This window comes from Daldinia childiae, assembly GCF_008694065.1.
Source record: "Daldinia childiae strain JS-1345 chromosome Unknown Scaffold2, whole genome shotgun sequence".
NCBI lineage: Eukaryota > Fungi > Ascomycota > Sordariomycetes > Xylariales > Hypoxylaceae > Daldinia > Daldinia childiae.
The window spans coordinates 3416346-3432200 of NW_022984643.1; the positions used below are offsets into that span (position 1 = coordinate 3416346).

Here is a 15855-nt window from a genome sequence, read left to right on the forward strand (position 1 = left end):
GGAATCCAATTTGGACTTCAGTAAAAATGTTATAGATCTGAATATAACTTAGATAATTCATAATACTTCGTAAATATACATATCAAGCTTCCTGCAATCTATACCAACTAAATTATACAGTAGTCAACCCCTCCACCCTATTCAAGTCTCACTCCGCGTATATCGGGCTTAACGAACATTGTTTGAATATATCAAGCGGTGTCTTGATCATAAACGTGATCTCTATCCTATATTTGAACTATATATCTGAGATGTCGTGGATATACATTGGACTATTGGGTATATCCATCTAGGCATGGATAGGTGTGTATGAGATATATAAGCAAATGTAGTAATGATTCTAGCATACCTACACCGTTAATAGTGATTCATCCTTTTTATTCAGGTTATGGAACAAGTTGAATATCATCTTATACAAATGGTATCATAGATCATCAAAACCATTCCACTCCTCCTCATCAGAATCGCTTTGGCTACTATTGTCGCTGCTCAAGTCGCTTGCAGTTTCAGAATCCATATCATAGTCTTCTTCTCTCTCGTCCTCTTCCTCTTCCTTCTCTCCGTCGTCCGCGCCATGCCGAGTGACATCAGCTTGTACAGATTGATCGACCCTCTTACAACTCCCCGTAGAACTAGGATCATACCCCGGCTTATACGTCGGCATACCCATACTGTCTCTAATAATGCGACCACTATCATCGCGAATATAAGGACCATCGCCATCCTCGAAAGCAGATTTCACATCGCGGACAAAACCAGCGACGAAGAATCCCATGACACCCCGCCCATCGTCTTTATAAGATCTAATACACGCCTCGGCAACCTCGGAATCTCCGTCGCTCGCCTCAACGGATCCCCGAACCGGCCACTCGCGTAGACCTCGGACTTGCCGATCTCGCCGTAATATGCGCCAGCCCCTTTCCTTGGCAACGTCGGACTGTAGAGCCTTCAGGACAACTTGCTCGTTCTCCTGGGCGTGGATCGAGCAAGTTGAGTAAGTGATCTTCTTTGCAGCAGGAAATTTGAAGGCGTGAAGTAGTAGAATAAGTTGGAATGATGATAGTGCTTCTAAGCGTGCCTCTAATTCTTTCTCGGAGGTAACTACCGTTTCCTTCCCATCGTCATCGACCATGATCGGCTGTACCGTATTCTTACCAGCCTCAGAGTCATCACGCTTCCGCTTACGGTTTGTGTTAGGAAGCGGCTTTTTGAACGCGCCTGGGACGTCAGGGAGGTATATCGCGGGCATTTCATCTCTGCCAACTATACCACTACCTGAACAACTGGGATCTAGAAGCAAGCAACCAACGTTTGCGAACAGTTCGGAATTTGGATCAACCCTGAGGAAATCCTGGCCGAAGCTCATTCTCGTTATTTCCTTGGCGCCAGCTATTTTTACCATCTTTTCTAGGGTCCGCGAACGCTTTGGATCTTTCTCAAATGCATATACAGTCTGATTGCATTCTTCCTTCTCTGGGACCCGAGAATGTACGATGGCTGCAAGATGTGTTGTCTTATTCCCAGGGGCCGAACAAGAATCAATGACGTCGCCATCTTCAGCGCGAGGGTCCAGTAGATATGCGGGAAAGCAAGAAGCTTTGTCCTGTAATATTATAGCTCCAGATGTATATGCTGTCGTCTTGGTGATCTCAAAGCTAGGGGGTATAGCTACCAGGTTTGGGATATGCTCGTCGACATATAGGAATTTCCCAGGAGCAGCCGTGACCTCACCAACGCTTAGAACCCTAGTGAAAGCAACGAAAGTGGTTGCTAACTGATCCTCAATGGTAGTCTTTAAGACATTCACACGCACCCATCGTGGATAAGCAGCTGTCCCGCCTAAGAAATCGGCGGTTACTTGCTCCCTAAGGACTTCGATAGACCCAGCTTTCCTCCGTAGACGCGCCCTAGTGAACTCGGCATTCAAGCGCGCTTTATGCCGCTCAATAGAGGCCCTGAGACCGTGACTAGCAGGAAGTGCAATGCCTTTCTTAGATAGTATGAAGTCATGGACAAGCAGCAGAGCCAGCAAGGGGCTAAGCTATGTATCCCTAGGTAGTTAGCAGGGCTGGGGGTAAGAGGCTAGCAGTTTTCCTATTGAGTAACTTTTAAGGTAAGGGTGCTCACCTTGCGCTCGTAACGCAAAAGGTCCGAATTATCAATGACTTCTTTCAACACGGGACTCCATTTACAAGTTTCCAAAGCCAGGGCGTAGACTTGCTGCTGAGGAGACTTTAGGTCCTTCTTCCCAAAGATGCGAGTTTTCAAGTTGCCGCCAGTAGATGGGGTTGCCGATAATATATCGGCTGTCTCATGATACAGAGACATTCTTCCCGGAGCATGTTCAGCCGCATGCTCAGGGGTACAGGACGTTGGTTGTACCGTATATCTTGTACAAGGGGTTGTAAGAGTGAAGGTTTGCGACGTGTAACTCAAAATGTAAAATCTTGGGTCGGGATCTTTAATCGATAAGGAAATCTACCATGCAACAATTCGGCAATCTACGCGCTAAGGATAGAGCTATGGACCTAACCCAGATTCATATTGTACCTATAAATTTAACTTTGTACATATTACTAGCCACATCTGATAATTATTACCCTGCGGCTGATTTGCCATCTTTGAATCTTTAAATGTTCCAAGGTTTCCAGGTTGCTTTGATTGTGCAAGTACTTCGTACACTACACATTTCCACCAACACCTGCATTAGCATGTAAGAGTAGGATCTTCGAACTATTACCCAGCTTGCTTAAGACTTGTTTAGGTCATCGATAAGTACGAGACATACCTGACCATTTACCGCCACTTTTCATTTTATCGAGAGCACTTCACCTAGGCAACTTCGATAAATCATTCCCCCCCAAAAGCCTAGAAAAGGGCATCGTATGTTTTATATCCTCAAGGATCGAGATCCAAGCGTTCATTACCTAGCTTTGTTGTCCATGAAAGCTGAAAATCTAGGTACTCCTCGACGCTCGTCCGGAGTCTTGGCGTCAAGCTAGGTACCTCAACAGTTGCGATCGTTGTCCGGACTAAACCATGAGATTAGGTACCTACGTATAATTATCTCACGCAGCTAAACAGACAGTCGTGTGTTAATACTTTTGTGTGATGAGCCTTGCAGGTTGGGGACCGTAAGTGGAAGGGCCGACTGTATTGTCAATCAGATGCAGCCATGTGCCCTCCCGAAGACCCAGATCCAGTGAGGAAATCGGAACGGGTTTTTGCAACATTGCGAATCGAACGGGGTTGTCTCTTATGAGTATCAAAATTCTGGTATTTATCACGGACCCGAAATAACACCTCGAAACTTGTAAACGAATTTCTCAGCTCGGTGATGTGAATTGCTATTTGTTGTAATTATCTCAATCTTATCAACTTTCCGACATACGACTAAATAAGTCAGTGACGTGTATTCCAACCAATCAAAATACAAATAAGGCTCAATTTTACATATGTGCAGATGAAATAGACAGAGATGGCGGAGGGTCGGCCAGCCAAGTCCGCATCTACTAATAAGATCCATTATTGTGCCTCACATTTATACAGACATCTTCTTTATTGAGAGGCAAGTCGGATGGTCGGAGCTTTGATTATACCGTCTTCATAAGACTCCATAAGATCCTTCGTAAGCTTGATAGGTCCACGCGATCGAAGGGACGCCACGCAACTGCGATTCCTGTTTTAGACCTCGGCTTCGGTAGATTTACTTTCTCTCAATTATCACAAAAATACAGCCCCGAGGGCTGCATATGATATGGAAGTTGCGCCATCCTATCGATTGGTGTGGTATAAGTCTCACACTCTCGACTCTCGGAAAGGGGACGGGTTTCGCAACCAACACAAACGTGCGGCTACATATTCGTCGTAATTGAATCCCGTCCTGTGCATCTTGTACGTCCTGTCAGTGCGGTATAACAAGCAAACACTATAATTTCACCAATCATAAATAAGGGAAAGAGAAGTTACCTAATAGTAAGTTAGTGGTACTTGGCTTCATTAGAGTTATTTTATAAGTCGTTAATCAAATCGTGAAATTTTATGCTTAAATCGAACCTTCATAAAACGCTGAAAATTAAAATAATCATCAAGCCCTTAAAAAACATTACCAACCAACATATTGACAGATATCGGTATGTAACTAAATATATAGTCGGATCGGTTTTAGAATAAACCCCGTATCATCATCATCATCATCACTGTCTAAACCTGTAAAGGTCCCACGGTCCCGCCAGGTTGGGACCGATTAGTACGATTAGTACACGTTTAGACGTTGATCAAGGTTAAGAATCCATACGATTTACAAATATTGACGTCGCTTACTCCGGCAAGTCCCGTTTGGGAAGTGTCATTTGGTAACAAGTATTACATCTGGTACTACATCTAGAACATTGAAGGATGTAACAATGAGACTCCGGAGCTTATGTCATAGATACCCACCAACACCAACATACATCCATGACATGGTGTAGGTATTAGAGGTATTCCTCGGACTCAACAGGCACGGAGAAGAGTTAGGCAAGGCTCAAAAATAAAGTCTTCAGCTGAATCACATTGCATAACTTGTAGACCAAAGGATGTATCATTCCAAACAAACCTCACATAAACCAGTACTTTTACCATTAAATCAATACCTTTTTTCAGTAGACTCGATCTGTACCTAAGAACCGAGCAGCGAGATGCCGGTTGTGTTACACCAGACGGTATCCATAAGTACCTAAATCCGTGTCTAAACAAAGGAAATGTAATATGCAAATATTTCCCCAGCAGGACCTATATATTACTTTGATAGCTCGTCCGCAGGGGCTTCCTTGGCTGATCCCTCTGGTCGGGAATTTCTCATATACAATATACATTTACGATATACATTCATACATACCTACCGAGGTATACATACCTCATAGATAATATAAGCTTCCTCTGCTCTTCACTCAAGCCATAAAAAAAGAAATAAATATATTTTTGTAAGTTAAATAAACACCTCGATCTTATACGAAACTATCACGACTTATCCATCATGTCGTCGCCCGAATCGTCTTCGGACGAGTCGTCCGCCACCATAACGGAACAACAACCTCCTCGGCGTGATGTAGAAGCACAGAAGCCAAACGAGAAACTACCATACTGGAAACGCCAGTTCGATCTTCCCGGAGTTACTCCAGCGGTGATGGAATGGAACTACAGGGGAAGCGGGACGACGGACGACCCTTTCATAGTCGACTTTCTACCCGAGGATCCTAAGAATCCGATGAAGTTTTCCACGGGGAAGAAATGGGGTATCACGGCCTTACAGGCCATCGCCGTGCTCGCGGTTACGTTCGTCTCGACGGCTTACTCAGGGGGTATTGGTGAGGTTATTCGCGAGTTTAGGGTCGATGAGGAAATCGCTATTCTGGGTATCTCGCTTTTCGTCCTCGGATTTGCTGTAGGGTACGTATCGGGTTATATTATTCTCATTTCCTCCGGGGTATTATCATACTGACTTGTCATCTATAGGCCGCTATTATGGGCTCCGTTGTCTGAGATGTACGGTAGACAATTACTGTTCTTCGTTACGGTGAGTTTATTATTGGCTCCATAACCCCTTTACCAGATAGCTACCTATAAACAATTACTGACACTAAATTTCTATAGTATGGATGCTTAACCGCGTTCAATGCCGGCGCGGCGGGTGCTCCGAATATTCAGTCCCTTATTATCCTCCGTTTCTTCGCTGGTACCATCGGAAGTTCGCCCCTGACTAACTCTGGCGGAGTCATCGCCGACATGTTCACCGCCAGGGACAGAGGTTTGGCTACTGCTATATTTGCTACTGTATGTTCTTCGCCCAATCTAGAACTACAACTATACGAGAACTAATTATTATTCTTCTCTAGGCTCCTTTCCTTGGTCCATCTATTGGTCCAATCGCTGGTGGTTTCCTCGGTACAGCAGGAGGATGGCGATGGGTACGTAACCAACCATTCAACTCCCTATTCTCCTCAAGTTAATATCTACTAACTCTTCATTCATGTAATAGGTTGAAGGTCTGATGGCATGCTTCACCGGTCTCCTATGGTTTATCTGCACCTTCCTCGTTCCTGAGACATACGCACCCATCCTCCTCCGCAGACGAGCAGAGAAGTTATCCGAGATGACTGGAAATGTTTACGTGTCCAAGCTTGATGCCGGCAAGCCCAAGAAGACCGTTGGTCAGGAGTTCAAGATTGCCTTGTCTCGTCCTTGGATCCTGCTCTTCCGCGAACCGATCGTTCTTCTTACTTCGCTTTATATGGCTATCGTGTAGTATGTGCTTCCTAAAATATTTCCTGTCCAATGCAAAACTATAAAATAATATACGAGAGTGCTAACCCCTATCTTCAGCGGAACCCTATACATGATGTTCGCCGCCTTCCCAATCGTCTACCAGCAGAATCGTGGGTGGTCCGCAGGTGTCGGCGGTTTAGCTTTCCTGGGTATCGCCGTCGGTATGATAGTTGCGGTCACGTACAGCATCTGGGACAATACACGATACGCCAAGACCATGGCAGCTCATGGAGGGAACGCTCCGCCTGAAGCAAGGTTGCCGCCCGCTCTAGTCGGCTCCGTCCTATTACCCGTCGGGTTATTTTGGTTCGCATGGACTTGCGGTCCCAACATTCACTGGATCGTATCCATCATCGCATCTGGTTTCTTTGCTACTGGATTAGTCCTTGTCTTCCTCAGCTTGATGAACTATATGATTGACTCATGTAAGTCCTAAATCCCCTAGTTATCACAAAACAACAGCACATGTTTCAAGGATGTATCTAACCCAGAAGCAGATGTTATCTACGCCGCCTCAGTCCTGGCCGCAAACTCCGTCATCCGATCCATCTTCGGCGCCGCCTTTCCGCTATTCACGACGGCCATGTACAACAACCTAGGGATCCACTGGGCGAGCTCCATCCCCGCGTTCCTCGCCCTCGCGTGTCTACCCTTCCCGTTCCTCTTCTACAAGTACGGTAAGCGTATCCGCATGAAGTGCAAGTTCGCCGCCGAGGCTGCTCAGGTTCTTGAGAAGATGCGCACGAGAAACGACCACAGCGGCCCGCCGGGTTCGCCGGTGAAGCCCGAGAAGTTGGAGAAGTCGGCTGAGGAGTCGAATTGAGTTAATGCATTTTATACACATCTAAGTAATAGTATCATGGGGCGAACGAGATGGATTTCCTAAACTGCTAGTACATAGCACCCGATTTTGGAAAAAAAACAAATCAAAGTCATTTTGGGAATGCTATACGTAGCAGTGGTTTATCATCTATCATCACGCAGCATTTGGATAGAGTAGGGCGTTCGAGCGGAATAAGAATAATTTTACTGGGCCACGACGGGATACGAATACCTATCGAATAGAGTCCTGGTGGCTAAGATGTTTAGCTATATAGTTAATTACAAATCTCTACTTTGTCCAGTAGTATGAATAGTCTTAGAGCTCATCGCGACCCGCCACCTTGATTTTGACACCTGGTATATTTCTCATGGATATCCTTTGCGTAGCTTTGATCCGCCCACCCAGGTCATCGTATGTAGTCGTCACGCCGGGTGGCGTCCAGGGCTTGATACGTCCTTGCCAGACATCTAGACCCCAGCCTTGAACCTCACTCGAGGTCCACCCCTTGCCCTTGGGGTAAGGATAGATCCTATCCTTCGAAAGCTGATGGACTGCACCGGCCGGGAGCACATTTGGATCAAGACCGAGCTTTGCAGGTAGATCGGGGAACTCGAGGGGATCGACGGTGACCATGGTTAGGCTCTTATAGTTCCCACGAGCCATCTTGTTTAAGTCTTTTCGTATCCCAGCACGCTCTGCCTCCGTAGCAGCAAAAACGTAGACCATTGACCATCCACGCTACATCGTTTTTAGTAAGTTATCGCTATTTCCAGTTGAGGTATAGATATAACTATATCATTGGTAGATACATGAAGGAACAATTCTGAAATAAACTCACGTCGAGGAACCGCTGGTGGTTATGTGGTAGAAGCTCTCCTATGACTGGTCGCGAGGCCTCCTTTACGAACGCCTCTAGTGCGGCAGTATCTAAAGGGTTGTTGAAGTCATGTGTGTCCTCGTCGAGTGGCTTATAACACTTAACGGCCGGCGCAGCCACCCTCTCTGCCTCCAGAGCATCGTCATCGGTAGCCACTCCAAACGTGAATTCTTCGTGGTACCGACCCGCCACATCGGCGAAAGCAGCCTTGGATGCCTCATCGTCTATGCTAAGGTAGGCGATAAAGACTGTCTCATCTACCTTTTTGAAATCCTCTAACGTCGCAGTACTAACCTCTGAAATAACGGGGCGCCGTACGCGGTCAGCCCAGGCGAGAAGACTGCGAGTAATCAGTTGACTTCTACTTTTTATATGTAGACTCAAGTCCCAGAGAATTAACGAACGCTGTCGCTCTTCGAGGGCCTGTGTATGTCGACATAGGTTTTCCCTTGCTAAATAATTTCACAGTTGTAGATGAAGAGACTCCGTGTGAAGAACATATGGCAGCATTCGTCGTACAGTCGATACTAACGAACGGCAGTTTCGCCTCGGGAAGGGCTAGTGACCATTCCGTCTCTAAATATTCCGTCTTCTTACTTTACTCATATTATATTAGCACTTGGCCTAAATTAATAGGGATTGTGAGAGTACTAACTCTGAAGGCTTTATCATAAATAAATGTCAGATTCCGCCTAACTTAGAATACTTTTCCCCGGTAGAAAGACTCACATATATAACTGTTTAAATGTTAGTCTTATGCCGTAGGATAATCAAGCCAGGTCAAACTGCTCTTCACTTACAAGCGACTACAGTTGCTGTTTTGTCATTCTTGAGCATAGATTCAAGATCAGACTCTGAGAGATGTTCCCATGTATATGCAATACTAAAGAATAGTGTATAAACACATAGAAGAATTGTCGCGAGTCGTGACATGATTGCTAGTTGCTCGCTGGATTTGAAAGATCACTAGGCGATAATTTCGAATCCTAATACTCACATACAATAATTGTGAACATGGAATAAAATAGGATCTATCATATTGGAGCTCTCCTAAAGTCATTAGCTACAGGTGATGAGGTAGTAGTCTAGTTTCGACTAGTTCGTAGTGTATGGAGTTATATTGGATAAGGGACACTTAGTTGATTTAGCTGACGGTCCGTCTAACACTGTTAAGTCGGCCATATCTTGGCGTATTATATGTCGAAGCTGCATTCGCCCCTATTGACGATCAAAGTTGATGAATATAGTAGGAATACTAATTCTATTTACACTAATTATATGGTGACTCCTTGATGTATCGAAATTGTCAATCTGGAAAAATATCAATCACGGGCGACATTAATTTGCTCTAAGGGGTCTCATGTTAAAAGGCTATGGTATCTTATAAGAGGTACGGAAGGGGTAAAAGTAACGATATGAAAGCTATAGAGTCTTACGAAAAGAGTCATGTAAATACTACTAGTTAACTTGTAATAACAAAGTGAAATGGGTTATAGCGCCTATAGATAGCCACATGGTTTAAAGGGCTAACAAAAGAAAATGATAATATATGTAGCTAGAATGATAGAACGGAAACATGATGGATTAAAGTTACTAGACTCAATAGGCCAGTATATGTCATTAGTAAATGGCTAGTTATAGTGAAATGATAGTACCTGAATCACACACGAAGGCCTATAATGAAGTGAATACTGACCGTCTAGACTCTGGTGATGTCGTCTGGTGCTAGTCTTAGGATAGGCCTGAGTAAATTATCACCATAAACAGACAACGACGTAATAACTCAAAGATAGTCGTGCATAATGCATATATTAGTGAAGTTTCCTAATGGTATTATATCGGAAGTAAGAAACGTTTCCATTGGTCTTGAACTTGCATTTAAACTGAGATATCCATACGTAACAGGAGAATGTAGCGCGTAGACACAGCTAAACGGTATATCTGCTGAGGCTATGAGGACATGCATAGCGCATTTTAGATTCAGGGGTGACATCTAAACGCCCGAAGCAACTGAAATTTGCCTAAGCCGTGTGACGTTACTTACAAAAGCTATGGGAAACAGAACACAGCCGCGAATGTGTTACTTCAACCAACGAGGCCCAATAAACGCAAAGTTACCCTCGAATGAACCCTCTTCGCATAATTTCCCGACAGCTAACAAGAATAACCGGTACCGAACTCCAATTGGATGGCTCCCGACGATCTTACATCAGGGATCGGAAATTAGACAACGAAGGATCAGATGGAGATCAGCATCCACCTTACCGAATAGGAAATTACAACACTACCCTGCCAGACGAGTTACAACTAGAACCTACAATCTTAAGCTACTATTCTACAATTCACAGCGAATCAAAACCAGTCATTGGAAAACAAACATCGAATGAAGTAATTTTCGTAGGCATTCGAGGCCTATTAACGCTATTAAGGATTAAGTACATATGCAACCGAACCGTTCTAGTTCACGCCTCATATTGACATTGCCTTCACGGCTTTCGAATCATTAACAGAGAAAACCAAGCTTGTTCGCTTAAGCGAAGAGAAGAGCGGCGACACCGGCAGCAGCGGCGAGGAGACCAGAGCCGGCCATGGTGGAAGCACCGGCAGTAGGGATGGGGCTGCCAGTGGGGTAAGAGCCAGTAGGAGGGTTGCTGATTTCAAATATTAGCTTTGATACTTAGAGATAAAGTTGTAAATTTTATAGGATTACTCACGAAGCAGTGTACGAGCCAGTGGGGTAGTTGCCAGGGGCACCGGGAGCACCAGGAGCGCCGGGGGCAGTGCCGACGGGAGCAGAGGGGCTGACGGTGATGGTAGAGTAGCTGACACTGGTGGTAGGGACACAGGTGGTGTAGGTGATAGGGATCACCGAGGTAGGGTAGGGAGCAGTCTCCGAAGGAGCGCTGGGAGCGGATCCAGAGGGAGAACCAGCGGGGCCGGTAGGGTAGCCGGGAGCAGTCTCAGAAGGGCTGCTGGCCGGGCCCGAGGGGACACCGGGAGCAGACGAGGAAGGAGTAGCAGTAGGGTAAGAGGGAATAGTGCCGTTGTTGAAGCTGGAAGTGGTAGGGACAACGACGCTGGTGCTGCTCTCGACGGCGCTGCTGCTGCTGGGAACAGGGCTGGAGGCGGGCTGAGACTGGGAGGGAGTCTCAACGGGGTAACCAGGCTGGGACGCAGAAGGGACCTCAGCGGGCTTAGACGCGGAAGGAGTCTCGACTGGGTATCCAGGGACGGTCGCGGAGCTAGACACCGGGTAGACGGTGCTGCTGGTGACGGTAGACCGGGCCGGGCAGTTGGTGACAGTGGGACCGCAAGAGGTAATGGTGACAAAGTCAGTCTCGTAGAGGGTGCTGCCGGCCATGGCGGCACCAGCGAAGAAAACGGCTCCGGCGAAACGCATTTTGAAGGTATTTGATATTGAACGTAAACGAACAAGTAGTTTAAGTGGTTTTAAAAAGGTGAAAAGAATGTAAAAGCTGAAAGCTTATAAGAGTACTGTGAAAGAGTGGACGACCGAAGTCAAAGCTGAGTTAAATCACTAAAGTAGCGGTGATGGCTTATTGGGCTGAAGGAAAGAAGAAGGAAAGACGGTGTTGATGGAGGCGGTCGAGTATTAATAGCTTGAGCAGCACAAAGGATTCCGAATAGGGGACGATCCTCGCGAGTTGGGAAATTAAACTGAATTGATACCTCCATGGTCCTTTCAGCTAGCGTGTCCAGGGGTTTGTACAGAAGAGCACATCAGCAATGCATCGGCGGTGGAGGTTGTAGGCAAGGAACCGGCAAGGAAGCAAGTTAGACTAACTGGGGTTATGTCGAAATGCTATGGGATTCGCTCCACTCGACTTTTACCATCCAATTTGAACGACAAGGCCTACCTTTTTTCCTTGTTCACTTTGAAAGCTCTAGAAGAAGAAGAAAAGTTAATTATAGAAATACGTTTCAAAGACTTCTTAGAATACTTTGCCATTCTATTGACTTGTTTACTTTCATCTACTTCGGCTCATTGTTAGGTCATATTGTCATATTCCATGTGGCGCAACGGCGTCGAACATGTACCATCGTTTCAAGCAAAAGGTGAAGGTGACGGATAGATAGAGACGGTCGGTTGGTCCGTTAGGTGGCGGACGCTGACAGGGGGGACTAACTCCGCAAAAAATGGTAAATCTTTACCACTTATAAAATGGACTAGGATCAGGAACAACAGCGGAGCTGAGTACCACCGAGGAAGTATTTTAGAAGATCAGATTGGCCCTTCTAAGAGGCCACCGGCAAACAAGCATTGATTGTGTAAAATGACCTCCATATTTCGTAAAAGAAACCTAAGAGAGGCTAATGTTTAACTCACTTGGCGGTCTGGAGGGGGTAAAAAGAATAGGGCTTAAAGTCTATGTACACGAGATATATCCGGGTATATCGCTGTTGATTTTCTTAGTACATACACTTACATACCTATGTAGGAGGCCTTTGAAGGCGTAATGTATCTACCACTGCATACATCTGTCACATGTCGATCTATGCATACGCGTATGTATATTCCAACTGGAAGACGAAGAGAATATCACATTACAAACGTGATGTATTCACTTTCCGTTAAGAGGTGGGTTTCCCCGCGGCGCATCGCTGACTCGCCGACTCACTCGTTCGTCCAATGTTTGCTCTTTTGCTCTTCAGGGGTGTCTCCTTTCTAAGCTACCCAATTCCCACAACAAACTGGTGGCGGCAAATGTGCACCAATGCATCCCCCGGCGTTGCAAAAGAGTACGCTAATGCAGGAACACATGTTGGTTCTCCCTAGATATGATGAGATCTACGGACCTAATATCCAAATTAAACGGGAGGCTTGATTAGATCCTTTTGTTCCCCTCCAGTCCGTTTACCTTTGTTGTGTAGTGTAATAGGACATCCAACATTAGAAGCAAGCGCTTGGTCCAGCTTAAACGCCCGCCCTGCTACCACCTGACATTTCGCCTCAGATGTCCTTAGTTCGTTGGATTCTATCATTGGATATCGAGTCAAGGGTTTGCTACCCAAAGTAAATAAGACCGAACAGCTTAATTAGGCAAGTAATGAGTATGTAGCACTACTAAAATGGCGCACGAAGAGCGGCTCCTCGACAATTTCTCCCTGACGATCCTGCCCATGTGGATGGATCGCTAGAGCTTAGAGCGTCTTACGTGTTATGGTTTTTACCTACCGAAAAAAATCATCCGAAATAGAAAACGGGTCAAGTGTTATGCCAAGGCTAAACTACGAGGGATGTATAACCCATCTGTTTACTGGGTCTTGTGTCTCATTGCCACGTTTTGAAATGGCCGTTTACGGGCAGCGAGGCGAGTTAATTAAAGTACCGTATCCGATGTAGGAATATGATTAATGGTAACTAATAAAAAAAGAAATGTCGTTCAAGGATGTATGTGTAAGAACGTTGGAATATAACGTGTATCTTAGAAACACTTCGAAAAGCCACTTACATATCGAGTTTCTATGTATATCCAACCGACGTGAGAAACACTAATAGAGGTACATATGTATTAAAAATGTCTTAAAACGCAAATTATTGTACTGTGCATGTATGAGGTAGTATAAGGTGTCGTCACGTTCCTTCATCTGCAATCCATTATACAAAATCCTACGGTTGGCTCCAACAAGCTTTTCGTCAGACGGCACATGTCTAATTTTAATTAGATCGTTCCGCGTATCTTGACATGTGCTTCACGAAACCGTGGGTGAACGTTACAATTATTTTATTCCAAGGCGCTCGGACTCTATAGATGGTAGATGGCCCCATCACCCCCGGTTTCTTGGAAGAGCTTACTTTTCTTAGGGCACGACTAAGAAAAAGGAGTATTAAGTAAATTTGATTACATGATCTCGTTTCTATTTTGTAGATATTAGGAGGGGCATTGCCAATGCTCATCTTTTTTCTTTCATTTATCCCATGTGGTTCCCCTTTCTTAACCTGCGTTAACCCTCGTGTAAAATGGCGACATGAGAGATCTACTCTTCCGGAATGAGCTTTGGTTATTTTCAGCCTGTTAGCCATAGTCGTGAGAGCCATCTCGAAGATTGGTCTGAAGGCATCAACAGCAAAGACCAATCCAGTGTCGGGTTCATCGAATACTAGCCGAGTTTTGTATATTAAGAGATCAACATTACGAAAAGACGACCACTAAACCCGAGACGCCGTCCTCAAGTACTGATATCGCAATCATGGTCCTATGTCACGGTCGGGAAAACCTAGTTACCAATTGGTCACCATCAGTTAACTTATAAGTCCGATGAATAACGGCGGTCTTGGTGTCTGGGCTATCATTGTCAACCCATCAGTCTTCGTTGATCGTAGCAAAAGAGTATAATAGTTGATCTGATTTACTACTGGTGCTATGTTTAGTTTCCAAGTCCGATTTCGAGCCGATCGATGCACATTTATTCTTCCAAGCCTCAATATCCGGTATCAACCGAGCTATTGATGGTTTAGATCCAACGGGCTATATCAAACTTCCCTACTCAGGTGTTTACCTGGTCTTACGAATGAGAGACGAACCTCGAGCTTTGGGACACATTTTCACTCTGTCTCATTGGATAATATCTTGGTGCTAAAGATTCCAATATGAATGGCACAACAGCTTGAATGCGATCCCTATTGATGAATATTCGAATAAGGCTTGGAGAATAGCCATGCTTCATGAGTATAGCTAGGTATTATCATAGATAGGAGCTTAAGTCTTGGATATGAGGAAGCCAAAGTGTGATGTGGTCTGTGACTATAGTATGTGAGCAGACTTTATGGTGATGTGATGATACATTGGGGATAAATCTCTTGGTCCGAGGTTGATAACCCAAGCAGAAATCGCTATTATTCATGTCTCGGCTCTAGTAAGATCCAGTCCCTTCATTAGACAGGTCTGAGGCGGAAGATATGATTTCATAAGGCTGAGGGGAGAATGTGGTACTTTAGGGCAGCGCTAAAGATGTCATGCCATATAGAAAAAAGCCTCGTACGGTTTACTCCGTCGGTCTAGAAGATACGAGGTAGAGTTTCAACAAAAAGTGATAGTAAGGAAAACCCCGATAATAATAGTTGAGGTAAACTTAGTATCTACCTAAACTTAGAATATAGGTAATTTTCCATTAGTTATTAATAACCTTTGATACTTCTTTCATCCGTAATATTAACATTTAGTAGAAGGCATTCTTTAAAAGGTCCCCTCCCGCTTATTGACTGATAATAATATGATAGTTGCATATATGTATTTAAAGCATCTATGATTTAGGCCTATGTCTAAGGTCCACTGCGGGGAGAAAGGCCTAATCAAGCTCACCGCCTACCCAATTACGCCTAAAGTTGACATATAGAAAGAGATTTAACGCTAAATCGAGTAAGTGGGGGAAAGGAATACCTTACAGGAAGGCTCAGAGCGGGTTAGAAACAGGTAAGGCAAGTGGGATGGCGGGCAGCAAAAAAAAAAGACACAAGAATGTCATCGCTTTTTATGACTTGAATTGACATCAAACATAAAAAAAAAGAACACCATTCATAATCTAATAAATATCAACCCTTGCGATTTTCCGCAACTCGCGACCCGCGACCGCTACTCCTCTTCTTGACTTACTAACAAAACTCTCTGGCATTGAACTCTGTTACATTCCAACTGTACATACATTATTAGCAACAACCACCTTTACCTAACAACCTTCTTTGTCCCCGGATTCTTTGTCTCTGGATCATGGTAAAGCAGCATGCTGCATGAATCTATCGTAATCGCCATAGCATCCTCAGATATTTTTGATACGTGATATATAGCCTGGACATAGTTGAAGGGCTCGGGTCCGGCGTCTTAGCAAG

The 15855-nt window shown here is 44.9% G+C and overlaps 4 protein-coding genes across 4 annotated transcripts; 1 reads left to right on the forward strand and 3 right to left on the reverse strand.

The window, feature by feature from the left end:
- Window positions 1–424: 424 nt before the first annotated feature.
- Window positions 425–2328, reverse strand: GL218_01853 (25S rRNA (cytosine-C(5))-methyltransferase rcm1; the record flags this gene model as incomplete). Its single annotated transcript, XM_033578337.1, has 2 exons — window positions 425–2041; window positions 2128–2328. The coding sequence occupies 2 exons, from the start codon at window positions 2326–2328 to the stop codon at window positions 425–427; spliced, it is 1818 nt and encodes a 605-aa protein (XP_033438637.1).
- Window positions 2329–5017: 2689 nt separating this feature from the next.
- Window positions 5018–7129, forward strand: GL218_01854 (putative transporter C36.03c; the record flags this gene model as incomplete). The annotated part of the gene is made up of 7 exons (XM_033578338.1): window positions 5018–5430; window positions 5497–5557; window positions 5635–5814; window positions 5877–5948; window positions 6020–6285; window positions 6364–6731; window positions 6804–7129. 7 exons carry the CDS (start codon window positions 5018–5020, stop codon window positions 7127–7129), a joined length of 1686 nt encoding a protein of 561 aa, XP_033438638.1.
- Window positions 7130–7444: 315 nt separating this feature from the next.
- On the reverse strand, window positions 7445–8445 carry GL218_01855 (Protein disulfide-isomerase; the record flags this gene model as incomplete). Its single annotated transcript, XM_033578339.1, has 3 exons — window positions 7445–7867; window positions 7968–8346; window positions 8411–8445. The coding sequence occupies 3 exons, from the start codon at window positions 8443–8445 to the stop codon at window positions 7445–7447; spliced, it is 837 nt and encodes a 278-aa protein (XP_033438639.1).
- Window positions 8446–10536: 2091 nt separating this feature from the next.
- On the reverse strand, window positions 10537–11406 carry GL218_01856 (uncharacterized protein; the record flags this gene model as incomplete). Its single annotated transcript, XM_033578340.1, has 2 exons — window positions 10537–10657; window positions 10721–11406. 2 exons carry the CDS (start codon window positions 11404–11406, stop codon window positions 10537–10539), a joined length of 807 nt encoding a protein of 268 aa, XP_033438640.1.
- Window positions 11407–15855: the final 4449 nt, after the last annotated feature.